This window comes from Pectinophora gossypiella, chromosome 3 (genome assembly GCF_024362695.1).
Source record: "Pectinophora gossypiella chromosome 3, ilPecGoss1.1, whole genome shotgun sequence".
Taxonomy (NCBI): Eukaryota; Metazoa; Arthropoda; class Insecta; order Lepidoptera; family Gelechiidae; genus Pectinophora; species Pectinophora gossypiella.
The window spans coordinates 8511014-8533648 of NC_065406.1; the positions used below are offsets into that span (position 1 = coordinate 8511014).

Sequence of the window (22635 nt, forward strand, 5' to 3'; positions counted from 1 at the left end):
CTAACGTTTTTTACCGTTACATAGGTACCGAATTGTGTACAGGCAAAAAAGACAACAATATCATACTTATCAAAGTTTATTAAATCCTATAATGCGTATTACCACTTTATTAAGTAAATAATACTTTTTACTATCAAAATTTTTAATATCGGAGCACATAATAACAGCAATATTCTTTGAAATTCATCTGGCTGGATCAATTACATTTACAATCTGATGCCTAGATTAACTTGTCGATATACTTGCCCTGTAAAATATAACATGTTTGACAGCAAGACTGATATAATCAAGTTGTTTTTGTAACAACCTTTCGTATCTATGAAAACAAATGTAAAAAAAGAAAATATAGAAAACAAATCGACAATTCTGAAATCATTATCGCCTAAATTAATTTAGACAGTCTATTTTTAAACTATGAATCGTCGAGAATGTACTGGACAAACTTCTGCACTCATTGCATCACACGTACACTCGGAATTAAATAATTTGTTTTCAATATTTTCCACTAACATTTTCACGTGACATACAGGAACTAGACTACACCCACAACCTTCATGAAGCAACTCGGAAGGCTCTATTATGCGGTCAACAGTTGTACCGCGATCTGATAAGCGTTCAACGACTGTATCGCTTTTAGATCCATATAAATTTTTTGGTGTATGCGTCGACCTCGACCTCATTGTTTCGTAACCAGCCTGCGACGCACATTCAAACCACTCAGCTGCTTCCTCAGTCATAACATCTGATATCGAATTAGATTCGTCATCTAACGCCACTACCGTATTCGTACTGGTATGGTAAGTAGGCGGTGCACCGACGTCTTCTTTAGAAACTTTTAAAGCAATTGACCCTATGTCTTGAGCGCTAGTAGTTACGTTACATAATGCAGGAAAAACAGACGTTTGATTCCTAAATTCAGTGTACTCAGTCAATATGTATTCAGGAATTTTGTTTACACTACCTTCAACATCTTTTTTGTAAATATTATCCATGATATAGGGATATGTCTCATTTTGGTTCCCTGTTTTAAAGTTTGTGTAAGTTTTCCATAGGTTATCTATTGCCACATTGTTTTCTTGGACCATGGACTTAGTACAAACACAAGAACCTAGACATTGATTACACGAACAGTCTACGGTGTACCCTATTAAAGGCAATGTTGTGGTTTTATCTAAATTAGTATCATTATCGAATGTTTTTATACTTATATCATCTTTTGTTTGTTCAGTTTTTTCAATATCTTGCAGTAAATTATTGCCGCCCAATACTTGATATAATAAAGAATCAGTATGTTGAATATTAAAATCCTGATTAGTTTTAGAATACTGTGTGCTCTGATTTATAATATCTTTTTCTTTGCTAGATAAATTACAACATACACAATGTTTAAATTCATGAAAGGTTTCAGTATTCTGTGTTTCAACTGTTTTCTTCACATGATCTCCTATAGCATCACATGATTTATTTTCTAATTTAGGTATAACTTGAGCTGACGTATTTTGTGTTTTTAAAATAGCTATATTTGATATTAAAGTTAGTTTGTTACCTTTCACATTATTGTGAGAAGGGCTGTTAAAAATATTTTCATTAGTATCTTTTTCTGGCATTAGAAACAAATTTGATTCGTTGAGATTACTACTTTTTGTCATTATTTTCTCTGTATTTTTACATTTGCACATGTCTTTTAGACGCTGGAAATCGTTCTCAATTAAATTGCATACTTTGTTAGTAAGCTCTGGTACAATATCATCTTCCGTCTGTTTAGGAGAATTACAGGTGCATTGAACACGATGTATTTTCGTTTTTAAATACTCTTGTAGTAACCCGTACGCTCTCTGCCAACTACCTTCACTTGGAGTCTCTTCAGAACACTTACACAGAACTTTATCAGTACTTTCAGTTATAGTTTGTTTTATTTTATGAAGAATTTTAGTAAAAAGTTTACCTTCTTCATTAGGATGGACACAAGAGGGGTGGTCACAACTTTCTTTGAATTCCTCTAACTTACTTTTCAAATGTTCTTCCAATAAATGAAATGTATTAACTTCCAAATCATTCCAATCTTCAACTAAGTTATTAACACAACAAACGCAATCATCTTGCTTTTCAGTGACTTCTTGTATGAAACTTCTAGTATCCAAAGCTTTGTCTTGGTTTGAGTCTCCGATGTTTTTATGAAGATTATTACTAAAAAGGGCTTTAAGTTCTTCCATGTTAACTTTACAATGACACTTAAGTTGATGATCACCAATTATTTTGTTATTGTCATTCACGTTACTTTTGAATGAATCAGAATTATGTAATAAATTGTGGGGGAATATATCAAGTGGGCAATCAACCTTAGTTATGCAATCCTTGTCAAGTTTTGGCATATACGTAATATTCACGCTGTCCTTCGGAGTATTTGTTATTTTTTTATTGGAAGCATTATTAGCCAAAGTGACGCCTAAAAATTTTATTTGGTAACCGCAATCGCATTCTGGTGTTTTTATTATTTGACTTGCATTTGGAACAGTTGCTGGCTGTTCATGGTATTCATCTTTCTTATTAATTATTTTAATTGAACTCACTGCTCTATCTCTCTTTTTATTCATATTCCCAGAAAAATCTTCTAATACTACTTTTCTCATCCCATTACTAAGAGTCTGTGTTTCCATCACATAATCAGCATCAGCTAAAATATGATTCATGTCAGTTTTACTGATAATTTGCTTTTTTATATCTTGTCTTACCTCTTTATTTTGTGTGTCCATATTTTTGGTATATGTGTGATGATCATCACATTTACAAGGAACTGTATATTTAACTGGTGCGATTGGGTTCTTCTCGTCGGTTTTTGTTTTATCAATAATATTGGTTTCACCATCAATAATGCATTTGCAAAAATTTTCATTACTCTTTTCTAAATTAACTGCTCCCATATATTCAGATTCAGTATTTGTGGTTAAAATGCGACCAAAATTATATCCTTCTTTCTGAGTCGGATGTGAGGTGCATTCTGTTTCCTTCGTAATAGTATTTAAGTTAACTTCAGGCACTTTTGAACTTTTGTTTGGTGTTTTATTGGATGATTGAGAAAGAAGTTTACTGGCATGGTTGACTTTGAAAGAAATTTTATCACTTGCACTTTTAATATAATTATAAGCCGTCAAAACATTATCATTTTTACTTTCGATGTAATCATTGCCTAAGTCACACTTCCATTTAGCTAGGGTTTCTAACAGCTCATCAAAAGATGAGATCGACGGTATTTTATTGAAACAAGCGCATTGACTTCCGCAAATGTTTTTTGCGGTTGATTGACTATTTTTTGCTGCCTTGTCTTCTTGAGAAAGCATTTGTGAAATCGGTTTGCTTTGTCTTATGCTAGGCATTTGGGATATTCCTTTAACTTCTTCTTTAGGATTATCATTTTTGTCTTTAATACCCTTCATGCCACATAAACAAAGATTGACAGCATATTGACGACCAAATCTTTTTGAAGGTTTTCCTGGTGGTTTAATTAGGGCCTCATTAAGACTTGGTCTTTTCTTGATAACAGGTGTCACCTTTTTTGGTTTTGAACCTGCAGATACCGGCTTGTGACACTCATTTTCTTTTTTGTTTGTTGATTCAACGGGTACGCATTTAGTTGGGTGAAGTACTTCCAAACTGTCAGGTTCCTAAAAAGTGAAGTCTCAGTTCAGTGAATACATGAAAATAATAAATCAACATATTTTTCACTCATATTTCATACTAACCGATACACGTTGAACCATTTTAGCGATCTTCTTTTGCATTATATTTAAATCTTCCTTTTTTATTGTAACCTATAAATAAAAATAATATTAATTAAAACTAAGTGTAATAAATATACATTAAACTTTAATAAAATATCTATTTTTTAATAGGTATTAAAAATTAAAATTTTTGATCCTATCGTAAAATGGAAAGACTAATGTTGAACTTGAATTGAAAGCTTTACTGACCTTCTTTAGATCTTCAACCTGAGCTCTGAGTTGGGAAACATCATTGATTGTGCGATGTATCGCATGTGCGATGTGTCCGGTACCGCCTGTAGTACCAAGAGTACATTTTTGATGCGCTAGGGGAGGCGTTGGTCTCACAGGTTTCTTTTTATTGTCCTTTTCAGGTTCCTCCGCGTGCCGTCCACCAAAAGGTGGCTCGACGAGACATGTCATAATGGCTAAAATATAAAATAGTCATTTAAGAAATAAAGCATAGCAAAATTTTATGCGCTCTGTAACAAAAATGCTGCAGCAAAATGCAATGGTGGAGGCAGCTTCAAACCCATGAACACACACTGCGGATCATACACACACATATAGAGCCGATCTTCAACCGGAGGTGGCCCTCCGTGTGACTGAGAACGTTATAGGCTGTTTTTATTATGATAAAACTGCAGACTTTTTTTTAGCAATAAGGCCGCCTATTGTGCTTATGTTTTATTCGTATGTTTATGTCCTTTGTATATGTTGTTGTGCAATAAAGTATTATTGATTGACTGATTGATTGATTGACTTTTTTCGACGTGACGTAGATTTATTTCAGATGGTATTTGCTGCTTTGGCCGGATAAAACTTACCCGTACTCGGTGGTTTACAGTCGCACGGAGGTGGTCCCATGGCGACGACGTCTTTAGCGCGCTGCATTATCTCTTCGGCTCGCTCTTTAAACATCTGCTCTGCCATTCGAGCAGCCATCCTCTTCGCTTTGTACTCGAGAGCACGACCCTCCCACCCTTCATGTTCTGAACCACCTACGTCTGGAATTGGCCTTGCAATATCCGCACACGAAGCGCCAACCCACTGAAGGAATATATTAAGTTATTATTATGTATGTAAGTTATTCTTATTCTTAAATATTGGAACCGCCTTTGCTATTGAAAGGGCCACTACAATTGGACACATAGAGCCAGAAACAAGTACCTTAGCATGGTATTTCTCAATAGAAGTAGCGATAGCAATGTCCAGTTCGCCGACCAGCAGTTTAGCAAAGAAAGCGCGCAGATTGGACTTGACGATAGAGGCGCGGTCCCAGTTGTGACGGTCCTCCAGACACTTGAGCAGTTGGCAGGGCATCTTGGAGCCAGTGCTGCCCAGCTCACCCTGAAGACCCCCAAACAAGTCCGACAGCAAGTCCGATAGGAGTCTGCTTCTGAATGATGTGCAGGAACATGAATCCTAGAGGACAAAGCGTTTACTTTAATCGTTGCTGATCATATAGGTATTTTTTTTTACTATTTGTCACTCATCGATGTGACTATGATCCTATCGAATTGTCGTTTATTCAGCAAAATATTAAATGAATATAAAAAGTAGATCCGTTTATATTATTACATAAATCAGGCTATTTCCCGTTGGTGTAGGCAGATACCACGGTAAGTAGAATTCCACTCACTACGTTTCTTTTAATTAAATATATTTTGAAGAAACATATTCCGAAATACTTAATCAGCTTCTTTTGACGTGATTTTTTGTAGATTTCCCGCAAATGGCATTTACTACTTGGCCGGTCAAATGGAGAGCGCTGAGGGCTCTCACCCGGTAACAGCAATCAGCAGAATGAGTCCAACAACAGCATAACTTCGATAAGTATTTCGAATTCTAATATATGTGGTAATTACCAATGCTTTGTCCTCAGGCCTGCACTGACAGAGCGCTGCAAGCGAGGGAGTGCGCTTCACTTCCACTGCCACATCCATCGGCAACTTACACTTACAGTCCACGACCTACAATAATGTTATCATAATATTAGGTTATGTATGAATTTTGAATAATATAATTGTAGTGCTATACGTAAGTATAACACATACGCACACACCAATTGAAGAGTCACGCTCTTGTCGGTGTAGCATTTCTCTATGCTACTTTTTTAGGAAAAAATAAAGCAGTGGTTTCCCACTTGCCTTCTGCCCAAACACTTTTGTTGTAAGTATAACACAGTTTGTAAATTCATAATTATAAAACGATGAAACTAAACAGCTAAGTCGCCTTTGGCCACGGTTATTTAGGTGTACAAAAACCTCCCGACAACCCGCAATGGAGCAGCATGGTGGAGTACGCTCCATATCCCCTCCGGTTGATTGAGGGGAAGCCTGTGCCTATGAATGCTTATTTTAGTCTTAAAAAACCGATATCATATTACAAACATACACGCAAGCCCGTAATCCCTAATGACCCCAACCGAGCCGCTTATTTAAGAAAAATATTATTTGTACTTTTTATTAGACCGATTTTGATGACGGTTTCATAGAATAGTAATGGTAGGTTGTTCGTTTACTACAATGGTCAACCTTAGTAAGGGTCCTACCTGGTGTAGTGTTATTACAAATTACGAAATATTTTTGTCTTTCTTTAGTTCATTACATCCATCTTATGGTGGTTCTATATACCGACTAATAATTACGTTGCTCACTTTACTAGGTCATTGCGCGTATGAGTTTCTACGTATATAAATAAATCTAGGAAAGTGAGTAGAATGGAACGTAACATTCAAAAGAAAGTAAGAGATAATACTATAGAAAGATAATGGTGCTAATTCCTGTAAATACCATCTAATTTTATTTTAAGTTATATCTGTCATTTTCTTATCCGCCGAAAAGGAAAGGGACGGGTAATCGACAAGCATAAAATTTATGGAACACACGTCAATTTTAAGCACAAATCTAAACCAACCGTCTAAAAATTTTACATCCGTTAATAACCCGACACAGTTAAGTAGACAGCACGTCAAACGGATTGCATACCAGCGACGTACCTTTTGATTCGCCCGGGTTATTCATTCATTCACTCATTCTTCCTAAAATTAAGAGCTGTGAATCATCCGTCCCTTTCCTTTTCGACGGATATGAAAATGACGGATATAACTTTAAATAAAATTAGGCGGTGTCTGCAGGAATCGGGGCCAATGAATGAGGATTTGGTTGTTTATGGTATGAATTTAAAAGGGGTTTACCTATGATGATTGGGGTCGGATTGTAAAGGTGCATTTTTTGTAAAAAAGGAGAAATTAAAAGGAGTAATAAATAAAATATCCTTTTTAATTCTATATCCCACTTAAAAACCCATTACTCTACAATCAACAAACAATACTTGAAACTTGAAAAAACACTCTTCTTCACTCGCGTGGTTGTAAAGAAAAGGCTTTTGTCCAGCTCAAAGCTATAAAGTCGTTTTAAACGACTTTATGTCAGCTCCAACTGCGTGAAAGACACTATACGTACCTACATCTCCACAAGCTACACTAGCTTTCAGTTAGTATGTGTCATATCATTATAGGGTTACTATTTCATTAGTACACACAGCTAAATAGAATAAACACTACTAAACAACTAGAATACTAAATATTAATGTTAATGTGTGTATATTTTAATGTTGTAAATGTATATGTGTGTCGTAGATTTTACCTAAGTAAATAAACTTTTTTAATTATTTTTTTTTAATATTATTAATAAGGAATAATACTACGTATAGAACGGCAACTCTCCGCTCCTCAACAGCGTCTGAGCTAGGTTTACTTTAGGTTTTAGTTTACACTTGAATCGTATGGTGTCAGACGTCACACAATATCTAATAGTTATTTTGAACGTATAGGTATAAATTAACCAAATAAACAGAAACGGACACTGACGAATCATTTCGTATTGGACTTAATACCATTCGTCATTATCTTATCAAGTGAGGTCTTATGTCATGATAGGGATATAGGGCGTGAATTATCTCACTGTCTGCTTACGGGTATTCCATATAATAGGGACCATATAAAACCACTAACCTTATCCTTTAGTTCTTGCAGCTTCTTTCTCTTCGTTTTCAATTCCTCCACCTTCTTCTGCATGTTCGCGTCGCACACCTTCTGGCAACCCTCCAAATCTTCCACCAGCTCTCGTTTCTCTTGCTGGAACTCTGCCAACTAGACAAAGAGAAGAACAGAACAATCGATCAAATCATAGTCAATTTCCATCGTTGTTACATGTTACTATTATTAGATACTTATTAAAAATTATTATTAATTTCATCATCAATTTAAGAGCCACGCTCTTGTCAGTGCAGCATTTTTCATGCTACTTTTTTAGGGAAAAATAGGGCAGTGGGGAATTATTATATACCATCAAAAACAAAAAAGCCGCGAAATATTTAAAAAGGAAGGGGAGGCCTTTGCCCAGCAGTGAGATCTTGTAGGCTAGATTAGATTAGACCATCAAAATCATAAATGTGAAATGAGAGCCAAGTTCAATATTATGATATACCTATATCTTTGTTGTTGACTTCAACGGCAAAAGAAGTGAGATCTAAATGGGTGCCAAGTTCAATGGTCAGTCCTGAAATTTATTTATAACAACAAAATATAATTTCTTCTTATAACTTAAGAATACATTGTAGCCTAAAGTCCGACTTGGATTACTTTGCACGTCATTTCATCTTGTTTTAGGTAGGTAATCATAAATCAAGTAAAATTCCTAACTATACGTATTTAAGATGGTTTGGTAGCCTTCACCCAGTGTCAATATAGGTACTTTCCATTAAAACATATCAATAATATCTTAACAATGCACGTAGTTATTATTTATGGGGCTTAAAGGAGTCGCCATACTGTGAATGTGGTCACCCGGATCAAAAAACCCTATCTCACAAAGTGAACGAGTGCCCTCTACACTGCTTCCCGAGTGGCATAGTCCAGCTGCATTGTGTGACGGATGCGGCAGAGACTTGGTTGAGGGAGCCTAAGCTAGATATATGATCCACGCAACATATTATTTTTTATAAAAAAAAATGCTAGCGCCTGACTATCAATGTAACGACTTCACAAGGCAATGCTTGTGTTAGTTCATAAGGCGTTAATGTTTGCCGCAACTCATCTATGAGACTATAAGTAATATTCGTTACACATTTTATTTTCGTTATATTCATATCTTATCGAATAGATACCAACTAGTGCTCTGTTTCGCACTCCACAGGTGTATTGCATTGTGAAATATTGATATTTTAACAAAGCTATAGTAATATATTATGTTTAACATAAAACAGCCTATATGCGTCCCACAATCAACCGGCACAATCAATCGGAGGGAATTTGGAGCATACTCGACCACGCTGCTCCACTGCGGGTTGGTGGAGGTGTTTTTACGGCTAATAGCCGGGACCAACAGCTTAGCGTGCCCTCCGAAGCACGGAATCATCTTATTTTTTCAGACAATCAGGTGATTCAAGCCTGTAAAGTCGTTACCAAACAAAAGACAGTCTCACAAAGTTTTCGACAATGTTCCCATCGGGAATCGAACCCAGGCCTCCAAACCGCTCTAACCACTAGACCACGGAGGCTGTTATATATTTTTAAGTAAATATAAATACATTCAGTCTACTTTTAAAATATGGCAAATTACTACAAAACCACTATGTATTATATTCGTTGCCATTGCATTGTTAAGTTTACACGGCTGTGTATACTATCGTTCGTTGCCAACATAAGGTGTGTCGAGCTAAATATATTGAGTCAATAGTGGTTGTAACTGCCGGTTGACACCAGATTTATCCAACTGAAACATTGACATGTCGATACTGTGAAAACAACCTGTATTTCTATCTACTTTAACACAAGTTGGCACAACCAACGGTTGTGTTTCTCTTTATATCATGGCTGCCAAAAAGTTTAGTTTGCAATATGACGAATTTATGTTAGAGATAAGACAGTTTACACAACGTAGATACGTTTTAAAGTATATGTATGATCTGTATCTTAGATGCAGATGCGTATTTTGACTTGAGATATTATAGTATTTACTCGGGTGATATTTGCATAATTCATAATATGAAAAGAAAGGTAATGTTCCATGTCCAATTTTTGGCTCAGCCGTTAATAAGTGCACTTTCTGTAGACTACGATAATAAGTTCAACGTACCTCTTTCTTAGTCTTCTCTATGCCGTTTTCTTCACCAAGTAGTTCCTTGGAAACTTGTTTTATTTGCTGTTTGAGACCGTTCAGTTCTGAACGGAGAGTGCGGTCAGCTTCATACGTGAGCCCGCGGGCTGACTCCAAGTCACTCTCCAACGCTGACCGCTTTCGACGGGCTTGCTCCTCCTTGAACTTCGGGCAAGAAATATCTATCATGTGCCATAACAATGTGTATCTAAAAATGCTACATTTAACTCCTATTGATAGAGATCAGACCGGCGCCGGCGGCGTGATACTGGTACCTGAGTATGTATTCCTTTTCCATTCATACCTATCAGCTGTCAAGACTTAAGTATTTCAAATAATTTATTTCGGCTTCAAAGGAACTGCGTCCCCAGCCTTGTTTCACATCGAACTATTTTCACATTTAATTCCTAAGATTAGAGTGAATACCTATAGTCAACTACCGACTCGGCTCCCTAGAGTTAAGTAGGTAATATCATATCATACCTGGGAGATCTGGGGCTCAATAATAATCCTGACACCAGGATTGATGGGGTTGGTAATCCACGCCACAACCCACACGATTGAAGAAGATAACTGGGAGATGTACCTACCTCTACACACTAGTGATATAGTACCTGAAGATCGCGGTCGAGCTGAGTGGCCTTGCACTGGGCGTCAGCCAGCGCGGCGTCCTCGGCCGCAGACAGTTCTATCTGTCTCATTCGCTCACAAGCCCGCTCGCACACCGTTGTCTCCAGACTCCTCAACTGCTCACGCATCTTCTCCGCTGCATCCCCGCGAGGCTTTAACACCGCCACAAGCCTTGCACAGTAGTCCTTGTGGTCGTTGCGATCGTCCAACAAGTAGCCTTTCTAAAATTTTAAATAATGAAATAGTTATTTTGTTTGGAAAATATTTATTTAAGGAGACTTTAAGGAAGGCAAGCGTGTCTTCTGTCGAATACTTTCCAATATATCTTAAGTCGTTACACCTAGATCTTAACATTCAGCATATCGTCACCTTATAATAGAAATCACGCAAGCGCCTTGTGTTTTTGTTATTTTTTGTTAACAACACCTCGTAATATACTTAGATAAGAACTGTGGTCTGAATTTTTACCTCGATTGAAATTATTTGAAAAAAATAGAGGTTTTGTTGGAGGAAATCACATCAGAATCTAATTTTTCAAGATCGCTTTTATGTGCTTTAAAAAGTGAAAACCTACGATATGATCTGAATTCAAATTAGTCTTACTTGTCTGTCTAAATCTCCTTCTTTATCCGTGACATCCCTGAGACGCTTCATGTACCCTATCTCGAGGTCCCGCCAGGCTGCCTCTGCCCTCTCTAGCAGCTCGACACGATCGGCCTCGCGACGAGCCAGCTTGGCGAGACGTCCCCGCAGCTCCTTTGTCTGAGCATCCAACTTGGCTAGCCTCTCCACGCAACCGCTCTCGAGACAACACGCCTGTTAACCGAATTAATAATTACTTTACTCTTAAAAGTAATCAGTTCTACGTAATAGATAAGAAGTTCCCGCAGGATCTGAACGGCAATAGCGTCGCCAAGTATATCGAGGTCTTACACCAATAGCTGTACGATGTCTATCTACGTAGATGGTATTCGCTGCGTCTATTGGTGGAAGCCCTAAATATAATTCGTGTGAAGCGCAGCGGCGCGGTGGCCGTGCAGACCCCACAAATGTCCTTTTATACCGACAGCATATTGGGCATGTCATATAATATGACAGGCGATACCTACTTATAGTATCGACAAGTGCATACCTCTTCAATTTTCTTTTTAATATCCTTTACAGGTTGTTTCTGGGAGTCTAAACGCATGACAATCTTCGGCTCCGCAGGTAGTCTGAGCACGGGTCCAACCTTAGGCGTGGCTACAGAGCTCACGGCACTTAATTCTTTACTGAAATCTGATTCCATCTGAGAGACATACTCTCCCCCATAGGAGGGAGCTGCTGAGGGTACAATTGGTGGCACTTTCGTCTGTCCAGCCGCTTGATCCTTCTTCATTTGCGCCTCCACGAATCTGTCAATTCAAAGATGTGGCTTACACACAACTTTCGGAACTTTCAATGCAACCTTACGTATACCTACTGCTTTTTTATCCTCAACTAAAAAATAGGTATGGTAGCTAATCATTTAAATGACATCTCGGGAAAGAAAACCGCTAGAGTCAACAACATTGCTGCACTATATATACTTAGGTATATTATATATATCGTCACTGGAAAGGCAAAATTACGTAAGCGCCAAAAGGCCATTTCGAGAAAAAGCCGTTTAAAGTTTCATTTTTTCGTTTTTTTATCATAACTTTTTACCCAATTATCCAATTTAGATGATGTCAAGGTAAGGTTACATTGTTTTTTAATTTTCTATGTCCAGCAATACATATTATAACTGTTGGATTGCTATTTTAGGATATAGTGGCGCTTACGTAAAAATGACTTCAGTTTACAGTAAAGCAAATTTACTTAACCGCCATCTGGTTAAAATATTATTTGGAAGCAAAATTACTTACAGCTCTTAAGACAATGCATACGAGAACGACAATATTTCTTTAAATATAATAATACTGTAATGTTAGCGGAGTAAAAGTTACTGTAACGACTTTTACACATCTGCTCTCATTATGTAAAAATTGCCTAAAAAGTGATCGATTGATTATGTCAGTTCACCAAAAATTCTTTAAAGTAAGTTTTTGTAATATCTTACATGGGTAAAAAGACGTAAGAGACAAATAATTATTCTTAATACCTCCTTAAACTACTTATTACTTCAATTGATTTATAAAAATGGCTATTAAAATACTGAAGTGCCAGAAATAAAGTTTCATAAAATATAAATAATAGCGTACAACCCGTTATCTGTTTGTAAAAGTTTCTTTTTAACACTTTCAAAGACAGAACGTATACGGACGTTCCAATTCCAAGGTGCCATACTACCTATTATGAACCACCAATGACCCATGGTCTCTGTCCGTGAAAGGGTTAAACGGTTTTATTTAGCTAAACCCGTACGGTATATTTGTATCAAAATTAGATATTGCAATTTAAGTACCTTCCTGTTGTCAGATTGATCTGAAATTTGGTACGCACCTTTAATTCCGATGTCAATACAATATTTATAATAAAATCAATAACATTATAAATCTAAGATGGCAGCCGGTACATAATGGGGGATTACATATTTTTCCAAACCCCCTCAATATGGGTATCAAATGAAATAGCTACACAAGTAGAATACTGTGATTATGTCAAAATTTAAAATCCAAGATGGCCGCCGTTCCAAAATAGCGGACTAGGTACATATTTTTCCACAACCCCCTCAATATGGGTATCAAAGATAGGACTACACTAGTAGAATACTGTCATTATGTCAAAATTTCAAATCCAAGATGGACGATATTACAAAATGACTGAAAGAATGATGTTGCCCTTAATTTTGTCATTGTCATCCACCGTCCATAATATGCAGGGCAGCACAGTGGATCGCTGGGTGGGGTCGCTCCGCGAAGCCTGTGAAATCCCCAGGAGGCTTCTGAGCTTCTGGAAGGAGATAGGTTGGCTTACGTAGTCAACAATTACACGCATAATGGGCCACCTTAGAGTCTAAATGCGGAAAACAGAGCCCACTAACATAACATAACATATGCAGGGCAGCACAGTCGACCATGCAGTAGTATATTTGGGCTCAAAATTGTTTGAATTAGGACAAGCATACGTGGCTCTAAGTCGAGTCAAGTCTCTGGAAGGGTCAAGTCTTTTTAATTCCTCAATAATTCCCCTTATTGTTTTTAAGAGTATTTACCACGAAGTTTAATACACTTTTCCATTCGCTCGAACCAGGTGTTATTTAACATTTATTCCACTCCAAAGTAGAAGTGTTCAAAATGGCTGACTTGAAAGCGTTGGCCGCTTCTTCACCGCACTGGAACCTTTGACCGCGAAGAGTTTCTTTTTTAATTTTAGGAAATGTAAAGAAATCATTGGAGCTTAGGTCAGGACTGTATGGAGGATGGTCAAGAATTTCTACGTTTTCCTGCTTCAAATAATCGTTTGACGAGCGGTGTGTGAGCTTGCGTTGTCATGGTGCAGCATCCTGCACTCCTGCGCATCATCATGCGTCGCTTTGGGTTAGATTTTCGAAGTTCGGCGATGACTTGTGGTAAACAAATTGTGGTATACCAATCTGCATTAACCGTCCTATGATCTTCAAGTGCAATTGTCGCAACATGACCGATTTTCTCCACGAAGGTAGCCACCATCTTCTTTGAAGTGCTTCGAGAGCGAACAACTTTGACTCGTTTTGGAAGACCCAAACTGTGGATTGTTGTTTGGAATCAGGATAATAGCATAAATCCAAGATTCATCACCACTGATGATGTCGTACACGTGATTTGACTCTCCTCGGTTGAACCTCTGAAGAGTTTTCTTACACCATCTGACGCGGGCTACCTTATGATCGTCAGAAAATGCGGGATGCAACGGCAAACTAGTTTTCTCACACCAAGTGCCTCATTCAATATCGTTTAAATGGTTGTCCCTGAAATGCCTAATAACGCCTCTATTCTCGGTATGTCACATGACGATTTTTGAGGATTAGTTATCTCACAGCAACGATATTATCTTCAGTGAATGCGGATGTCCACGCTCGAATTCTAAATACCACCGTTCGATGGCTCGCAGACATGGCACTTCATCGTGGAATAGAGATTTTAACTGTTTGAAACACTGAAGTCGCAGTAGGCCTCTTCGAAAGTTATAGAAAATTTTTCTTTGTAAGATTCATTTTCGGACGTGACCTGACAGATTCAAACCAACGCTGTGACTAAACAATTGCATTAATCATAATGCTTTCAATTGTTTTGATATTCGAAATTCCAACAAATTTTAATTTTGAGTTCTCAATTCAAAATTGGCGCTAAATATGCAAACGACAGAACTTAAAAAGTATAACAAAGTCGCTTTTTCTGTCCCTATATCCCTATGTACGCTTAAATCTTTAAAATTGCGCAACGGATTTTGATGCAATTTTCTTTAGTAGATAGAGTGATTCAAGAGGAAAGTTTATAGGTATGTATAATAACATCCAATAAATAGTGTAGAAATACTGTTATTTTTGAGGATTTTAATGTGATGTCGTAAATAATTTCATTTTTCCTCAGCATTGCATCCGAGCGAAGCCGGGTCGCTAATAAATTATAAAATCAATTCTAAAATAGTTTTACTTTTAGATCTATTGTTAAAAAATAACTTCCTGGGAAACTTACTGCTAGCCCACAAACTTGCTTAATAACAGCATAAAAATGCGAAGGCAAATTTACGTACACGCCTTACTTATTCTAAATACTGTAAGTCAAAATTACTTATACGCCATTCACTGCATAAACATGCTAAGACATTTTTTTCTTATACGCCTTACTTATTTTAAAAGCTGTAAATAAAAATGACTTATACATAGTCTATTTTTTATTTTCAGTAGTCCAAAATTACTAATAGAATTATACTTTTCAAACTATAGAATGCCAAATTTACTTAAAGTTAATATGTAGTTATTATATAGGACCACAATATTACTTATACAGCAGTCACGAAAAAAACACCAAAATCTTGTCGTTTAAGAAACTGGAATTGAAAAAAGTCAACTATTTTCAAATTTACGTAAGCGCCAAAAAAGTGCTCGTATCGCAATGCTACCCAGACAGATCGACGCAGAATGAAACGCTGATTCCGAATATATAAAAAACCCAAAATACCTATTTTGGCGCTTACGTAATTTTGCCTTTCCAGTGACGATATTATTTAAAAGTGTGCCTCATCGAAGCCAATTGTAGAAATCCTGGGCTTGTACCATGGGCTTATCCATAGGCAGATCCTGATCAAAAATATATAAAAAAGTTCGCTATACATAAGAACTATTTTTTTCTATTATGAATGTGATTAATGCAAAGTAAAAAGGAGGGAGATATATTATAATTAGGTTTAAAACAGAATAAGTAATAATACTACTTATAGTACGGCAACTCTTCGCTCCCCACCAGCGGCTGAGCTAGGTTTACCTCACCCCCCGCGGTCTTTTAGTCTTCAATCGTATGGGCGTCAGACGTCACACACACAGATGCGCGTGTACGATAACGTCAATGTAGTGTCTGTGTAAAACAAGGTGTTTTGTATGTGCGGGGTGCGGTACCGACGTCATTTACCATGGAATAAAGAATAACTACGTACAGAACGGTAACCGCTTCGCACCAATTCGTAGCCAGATTTACCTCACTGAGGCTTACTTTTTAGTCTATGGCACGGTAATAGTGAGATTTTTGTATGGAGTGACCTGGGTGTCGAGGTTATCCGATTTCAGTCGATTAATTCTTTCAAATATCTCCAAATATTTCTCTGTCCGGGGTCTGCTTTAAATAAAGGTTGGTTAGTACCGGCATAGGCTGTCGGCGTGGATGTGACCGAGCTGCTGCCAGGCGAGCAGCGCACACGACAGGTGGCGCTCCTCAGGCCGCTGCGACACGATGGCCAGCACGTCCAGCGAGTCGCGCTCCAGGCTCGCCTCCGTCGTCTTTAGCGCCGACTGTCACATAACATTCAATTTGTTTCTTTTTACGTCATTTACTGTAGTTTTTTTCCATTCCCAATGGGGACATTGTCGAAATCACTTTGTGAGACTGTCCTTTGTTTAATAAGAACATTGCAGGGTTGAATCACCTGATCGTCCGAAAAAGTAAGATGATTCTGTGCATCAGAGGAGTGGAGCAACGTGGCGGAGTATACTCGCTGGCCTGTGGCCAGCAGTGGAATGTATATGTCTCATAAAGCATAAATACTTGGCTGGATAAATGGGGAAAGCTGAGGAGCTCAACCGGTAGAAGTCAATAGGTGATTCAAAAAAGGCGTATGCTGTTCCCCCTATTAACAATAAAACTCTAAACCAGTCTGAGTTCAGTTCGGGGTAGGGAAGTCTTGACCACTTATGTGTTGGGAGTACGCTTCATCCTCTAGATCAGCGATTCCTAAAATAGATTGCGCTTAAGGGTCTATGCAACATATTTTATTATCATTTCATACTGGGTTCCATAAAGTAAAATGTAAGCTCAAAATTATTTTTTACTCTATTACTATTTTTTTCTTTCGTCGGGTACTTCACTTATTGCAGGGTAATAGCTAATCATTACGCGTTATAGTTTCCTTAAAGTAATTAATATATAACTGAATCGCGTCATTGGCAGAATCCATGTTACGTTCTCATCAAGTCATGTGGCGCCTAACATGCATTGCGCCCGCGCGGCGCCGGCACACGCCTTAGCTCTCACATACATTACCAGTCATATTTAAAAGCTTAAAATACCTATAACGGCAGAAGTTATCGCTTTCCTTTTACAAAGATCTCACGATATCCTTCATTTTTACTTTATACATGCTCAGGATGGTGTAATAATCAAAAAAAAATTGGAACATTTTCAGTCCAAAAGGGAAGCGAAATCTGAAATAATTTATAAACGAAACGAAACGTAAAGGCTAGATTAGCGAACCACAATTACTTACCTTGCCTATGCTAGGAATAAAATAACTCATTACTTAACCTTACCTGCAACTCAATCTTTGGATTTTTTTCGAGAGCTTTATTGATATTCCAAATTATGAGTGTACTCATTGAAGTATCTTTAACTGGAAGCGTAGACTTATATGCTTGTTCAGTTTCTTTCTGGCTCCGACCCTGGGTAAAAATATTTTTGTACTTAATTGTTCTGTTATTATTCCCCAATTATGATTAGGAAAGGAGCGATAAAGGATATTTATTATTACTCTATCTCCAAACCCCAAACGGAAGAGGATTTGCAGCGGCTCTTGATTTTGACGACGAAAAGAGACATGAAAACACGAATAGGTGTGCTCACTGCTTATGATTGGTTCCTCACACTTGTACATAATTCATTTAACGGTGTCCGTGGTCCAGTATTTGAGCGCTGGGCACACGGTCCCGGTATCGAATCCCGGTGGGGCATATCAGAAGAAACAATTTGTGATATCTCATAATAGAGTTACAGTTAGAGCTCTTTTCCCCTGGATATAAAGGTAAAATCGCATCCGTCTACTAAGTATGACGCGAAAATGATATTATAATAATTTATATAAGTAAATACCTCCATCATACCCACGTTCTCCTTGCTATTGTTATATACGTCATGTGAACACATACAACCAAACAAATAATTATTTTTATCAGTGCTTATCAATGAGATCTATATAAAAGAACATCTTCATTGACCTTGAATGGAATATTACACAAGTAAATTTTTTTGTTACACGTTATCAATTTCACAAACTACGAAGGAAGGAATTTTGATATCATTTTTTATAAGTTTTTTCTTGACAATGACATTCGATGTCGGTAGAATTTTCTCGTCGTCTTTCTCACTGGCTGAAGACCATAAATACGTAAATTTACCTATAGATTATAGTAACCTCATAATTAACAGTAAGTAACAAATATTTTTCCCGCATGTAATCCAACTACAATTGTTCTTTACGTGTAAATCTGGCATATTTCCTCAAATAAATGTTAGAACATTAGAAGCAGCAAAAGAAAAGATAAGGAAGACTGATAAGAACCAAATATCTATTTACTTTTTAAAGTACTTAATCAATTTAAAACTGTCTGGAGTCTATGATTTTATATATTTGCACATAATTTGAAATAAATATTAGTAGTAGTCCACGCTTGCGTACAGTGTATGTATCTATTGGGCCGAAGATAAAAAGCCAAAGAGAAGGGTCGATACACCGCGGGCCGGGGCGGGCCAACCGCCGAGGCGCCGGCGCCACCAGCCGGTTCCCGCCGCTAACGGTCCCAGCCTTCCAAGTATAGCCAGCATTAGCTCCAATGCTGCCACTATTTTTAGCCGAGCTCCGTGTCAGCGCGGAGCTGCGCCGGCGCCGGCACTGCCGGACACCGCCGTCCTGACAACCCGCCGCCGCAAAAAGCGGTTGCGATCTACTCATGTCACGTTCAAGCTATTTTAGTCTAAGGCACCAACCACACTCTCGTACTCGTTACAGAGAAAAAAGCTGTATTCGCTTCCCTGTACGATGTTTTATGTTGTTCACATTTTAATGAACATATAGCCTGAGCCTGGTCTAAAGTAGTATTAGTCATCAGTCGCCCTTGTTATGGCACACAACTATTAAAAAAGTTGTAGTTGGCGTCTGTATCGTATACCTACTTACAGTAATGTAATCATGAATAGTTTTATGATTATTACCTCCTAATGCAATGTAATGGTAGCTTTATTTGTAAGCCATGCGCATGTGTAATGTAGATAACTAAAGCATATATTTGATCAACTATTACAATTTTAATAATGAATCGACACTTATTCATGTAGGTATCAAAATATCCTAATCTCGTGACGTTTTCTTTGATGAGATTATGTAATTTCACGTAGAGTCAAGACTTCAAGTACCCAGCTTCTACTATATCTTTTCAGGACAACCCAAGACTACAGCCACTTTAACTTGAATTAGTTTTTACTTCAGCAAAGTTTTCTCAGGACTAATATAACAAACAAATTACACTTTTCAAAAGAATATTGTAAGTAATTTCATTTGTCTCCATAGAGTAGGTAGGTACACGTAATATAATCTAATGAATGAGTCCTGCAATTACCCCATTACGAATTCCTGGTCATGAAACAGATGAAAATAGATGCGGGTACATGTAGATATTGTAATTATTGCCATAGCTGCATATTACGAAACTATGCCAGGGCTAAGGCTAAGATGGTAACCTAGTGATCGACATACTGGTATTTTTTTAGCTTCGTGGAAGCGGAGTAAAAAAATAATTTATTCATGATACAAGAAATGTTTTTGTATTAGAAGGCTTTATCCTCATTCTCTACGCGCTTGTAGATATCGGTAGGTTTCTGCTAAGTTTTAATAAGCTTTATTGACATCTCGCTTCACGTTCTACACCATAGGATTCAATCAGTTTTTTTTTTTCGCATTCATGTTTGGACAATAATAATTAATGTCCGGAAAACATCGTAATTAAACCCTTATGTCCGAGAAAATGTACTTAGTCGTTACATGAGCTATGTCAGGGGCCGTATCATAAAAAAGACCTAAAAACTTAAACGTTTAACAGAACATAATTTGAAAGTAGTAATGAGTGTATGAGCGTAGGTATTACAAGCGATTGTAGGAATGTGAGGATTGAGTGTGTTTTTTATTTGTATTTTGAAGATGAATATAAGATGAACCAACTGAACCTGTTTGTTACATGCCCATGACATGACATGACAAACCCATGTCGGGTTTAACAATGCTTCTTAGCGTTTAAGGTATTATGTTCATGACACACACACACACACACATCACCAGCCCATTAACGTCCCCACTGCTGGGGCACGGGCCTTCCCTATGGATGGATAGGGAGATGTTCATGATTTTCTTTGCAATAAAAAATAGAAAAAAAACATCACGTACAGCTGATCCCACCTAATCTTGCACCTAATCACATACATAGATGGAAGATTTTCTATTGTTTTCCATGTAAAATCTACCTTTCCTTCTTTCTATCTTCATTCCGACAGTGTCAAGACCAATATCGACTTCTAACTTTATTTTCGCCTCAATTTCGCCACAAAACATGCACCGGCTATTATATTTATGTACCTGACAGTTCTACAATAATATTATCTTCAGTGGCTACCTCGAAAAACAAATTCGTAAACATTTTATCAATTAACATGGGTATAAACATAATAATTATATTTAGTGAAATTAATATATCCATATTTGGGACTGTTTAGTCAATCGCTAACAGTCAATATTGTATATACATTGCGTTTGAGAATACAATGTGATAAACACATTGTAAAATATTGCGGTTATAAAATTATATTTGGATATCGAAATGCACTAAATCTTACTGCATTGTTACGTAACAGAAATGTAACACCTACTTATGTAGGTCGTAGAGACCATAAAATCGTTAAAGAAATAAATATGAAATGACCTAATAGTATAAGTCATTTCCCACATAACCTATTTGTATCCTACATAACCTAGCATCATAAACAATATTACATAAAAGTTATATACGCAAAGAATTCGGCAATGTCTTGGAATCAACCGACCCTGCCCGTGACCAGAACGGACACTGCAGATTGTACTGTCCATCTAAGGACAGAAATCCCGATATACCCCTGTGGAAGGCAAGAGGGGAAACCACTGCCCTATTTTTCCCTAAAAAGTAGCATGGAGAAAGTAGCATGACAAGAGCGTGGCTCTTAAATTAATGATGATGATGATGTTACCACCGTGGGGGACAAACAGAGGGAAACACCGGGAATAGAGTACTACCCCAAGATTGTATTTCATGTATTTTATATCAGTTTTACAAGTCACGCCACGGTGGGTAACCAAACCTATAAAACGTGAACACGGTTAAGTTTATCAGTTATATTTCCTAGGTAATTTCTTTCAAGTATATTGAATGTTTACACTGCTTTAATCTTGTCTTATATACGTATATACATATATTTAGCTAGATGATTTCGCACATATGCTAAATCTGAGTGCCGCATGATGACTCTACGCGATTTTTTCTTACCTAATTACCTCTAATTACTAGTATAAAATAATTTGCGTCAATTTTTCCCAGCACGTGGAAGGTTTTCAAAAGACACAATTCAATGAAGTCAATAAATTCAAATGTGTATTAAAACTTGTGTTATACTATTATTACTAATGTAGGGACTTGATAAAGGCTTCCAATTAATCAGTCACTCAAAAAACCTAGTGTTACTTTACTAACATAGTTTATAAGCGCCTTTTTCTTACTAACAATAATATGGAGTATAATCTGAAATAAATGTAATAATAAAAAAACACAAGGTTTGGACTCAGTGGAGCGCAGAGTCACAAGAGGATGATCAGCGACACGTGGCTAACAGCTAACTACACTCCTTAGCACACCGGCGAAAAGTCTCCAGTATGACGCAGTGACTGCACTTCGGGGAGTGTGCCCGCGATCTACACGAGCTCATTCCACCATCCCCCTTTTATCTTCGGACTTCCAGACGTACGGTCGGGTTCCATCCCTATTCGGTGGATATCCCAACTATTCGCACAAAGCGCTTTGCCTCGTCCTTCATTATGCGCACTGCTAGAGAATGGAATTCTTTGCCGTCATCTGTATTTTCAAATGCATATAGCCCGGGTGCTTTCAAGGCTAGAGTGAACAGGCACCTTCTGGGCGAGCTCGCTCCATTTTAGGCCTCGTCAATGCCCAACGCCAATGCCCAACCCATAAAAAGGTAAAAAAAGGAGTCTTCCCTTTTGGAACTGCGAAGTAAAATTGGAGAGAACAAACATTTCAGGATCTTTCGTCCTTGATTTAGAAACCTATTCAAAACATTCACACATTTTTTTAAATGATGTTTTTTGCGACAATCTTATACTTACTTACTTATACGAATTATTTGTTCAGCTTTATTTTGTTAACTACGAAAAAAGGTATGAAAATATGTAAATCTGCGATTATGATATGAACAAAGAATTGTTGCAGAGGTGACCTCGTAATAAATTTTAATTGGCACTTATGAATTTCAGGCAACGCATGGCCACATTAAATCAAGAAAAAATCACTTTGTGATCTCTAGTTTAGTTAGGACATTACAGGCTGATCACCTGATTGTCCGAAA

At 37.3% G+C, this 22635-nt stretch overlaps 1 protein-coding gene across 1 annotated transcript; it reads right to left on the reverse strand.

The window, feature by feature from the left end:
• Positions 1-407: 407 nt before the first annotated feature.
• LOC126382286 (uncharacterized) lies at positions 408-18928 on the reverse strand. The gene is made up of 13 exons (XM_050032103.1): positions 18656-18928; positions 17514-17642; positions 16351-16499; positions 11685-11946; positions 11156-11368; positions 10537-10773; positions 9902-10087; positions 7777-7914; positions 5627-5731; positions 4929-5183; positions 4586-4808; positions 3969-4186; positions 408-3662 (listed from the first exon to the last, which is right to left on the reverse strand). Exons 1-13 carry the CDS (start codon positions 18926-18928, stop codon positions 408-410), a joined length of 5643 nt encoding a protein of 1880 aa, XP_049888060.1.
• Between the last annotated feature and the right edge of the window lie 3707 nt (positions 18929-22635).

What these genes read in the sequence shown, in the direction of transcription:
- LOC126382286 (XM_050032103.1), bottom strand. Translation starts at nt 18,928, where the DNA reads ATGAGTAGATCGCAACCGCTTTTTGCGGCGGCGGGTTGTCAGGACGGC. An exon ending in GGCCTGAGGACAAAGCATTG is followed by an intron (nt 5,184 to 5,626) that starts GTAATTACCACA and finishes TTTGTCCTCTAG; the next exon opens with GATTCATGTTCCTGCACATC. An exon ending in TTGAGAAATACCATGCTAAG is followed by an intron (nt 4,809 to 4,928) that starts GTACTTGTTTCT and finishes ATATTCCTTCAG; the next exon opens with TGGGTTGGCGCTTCGTGTGC.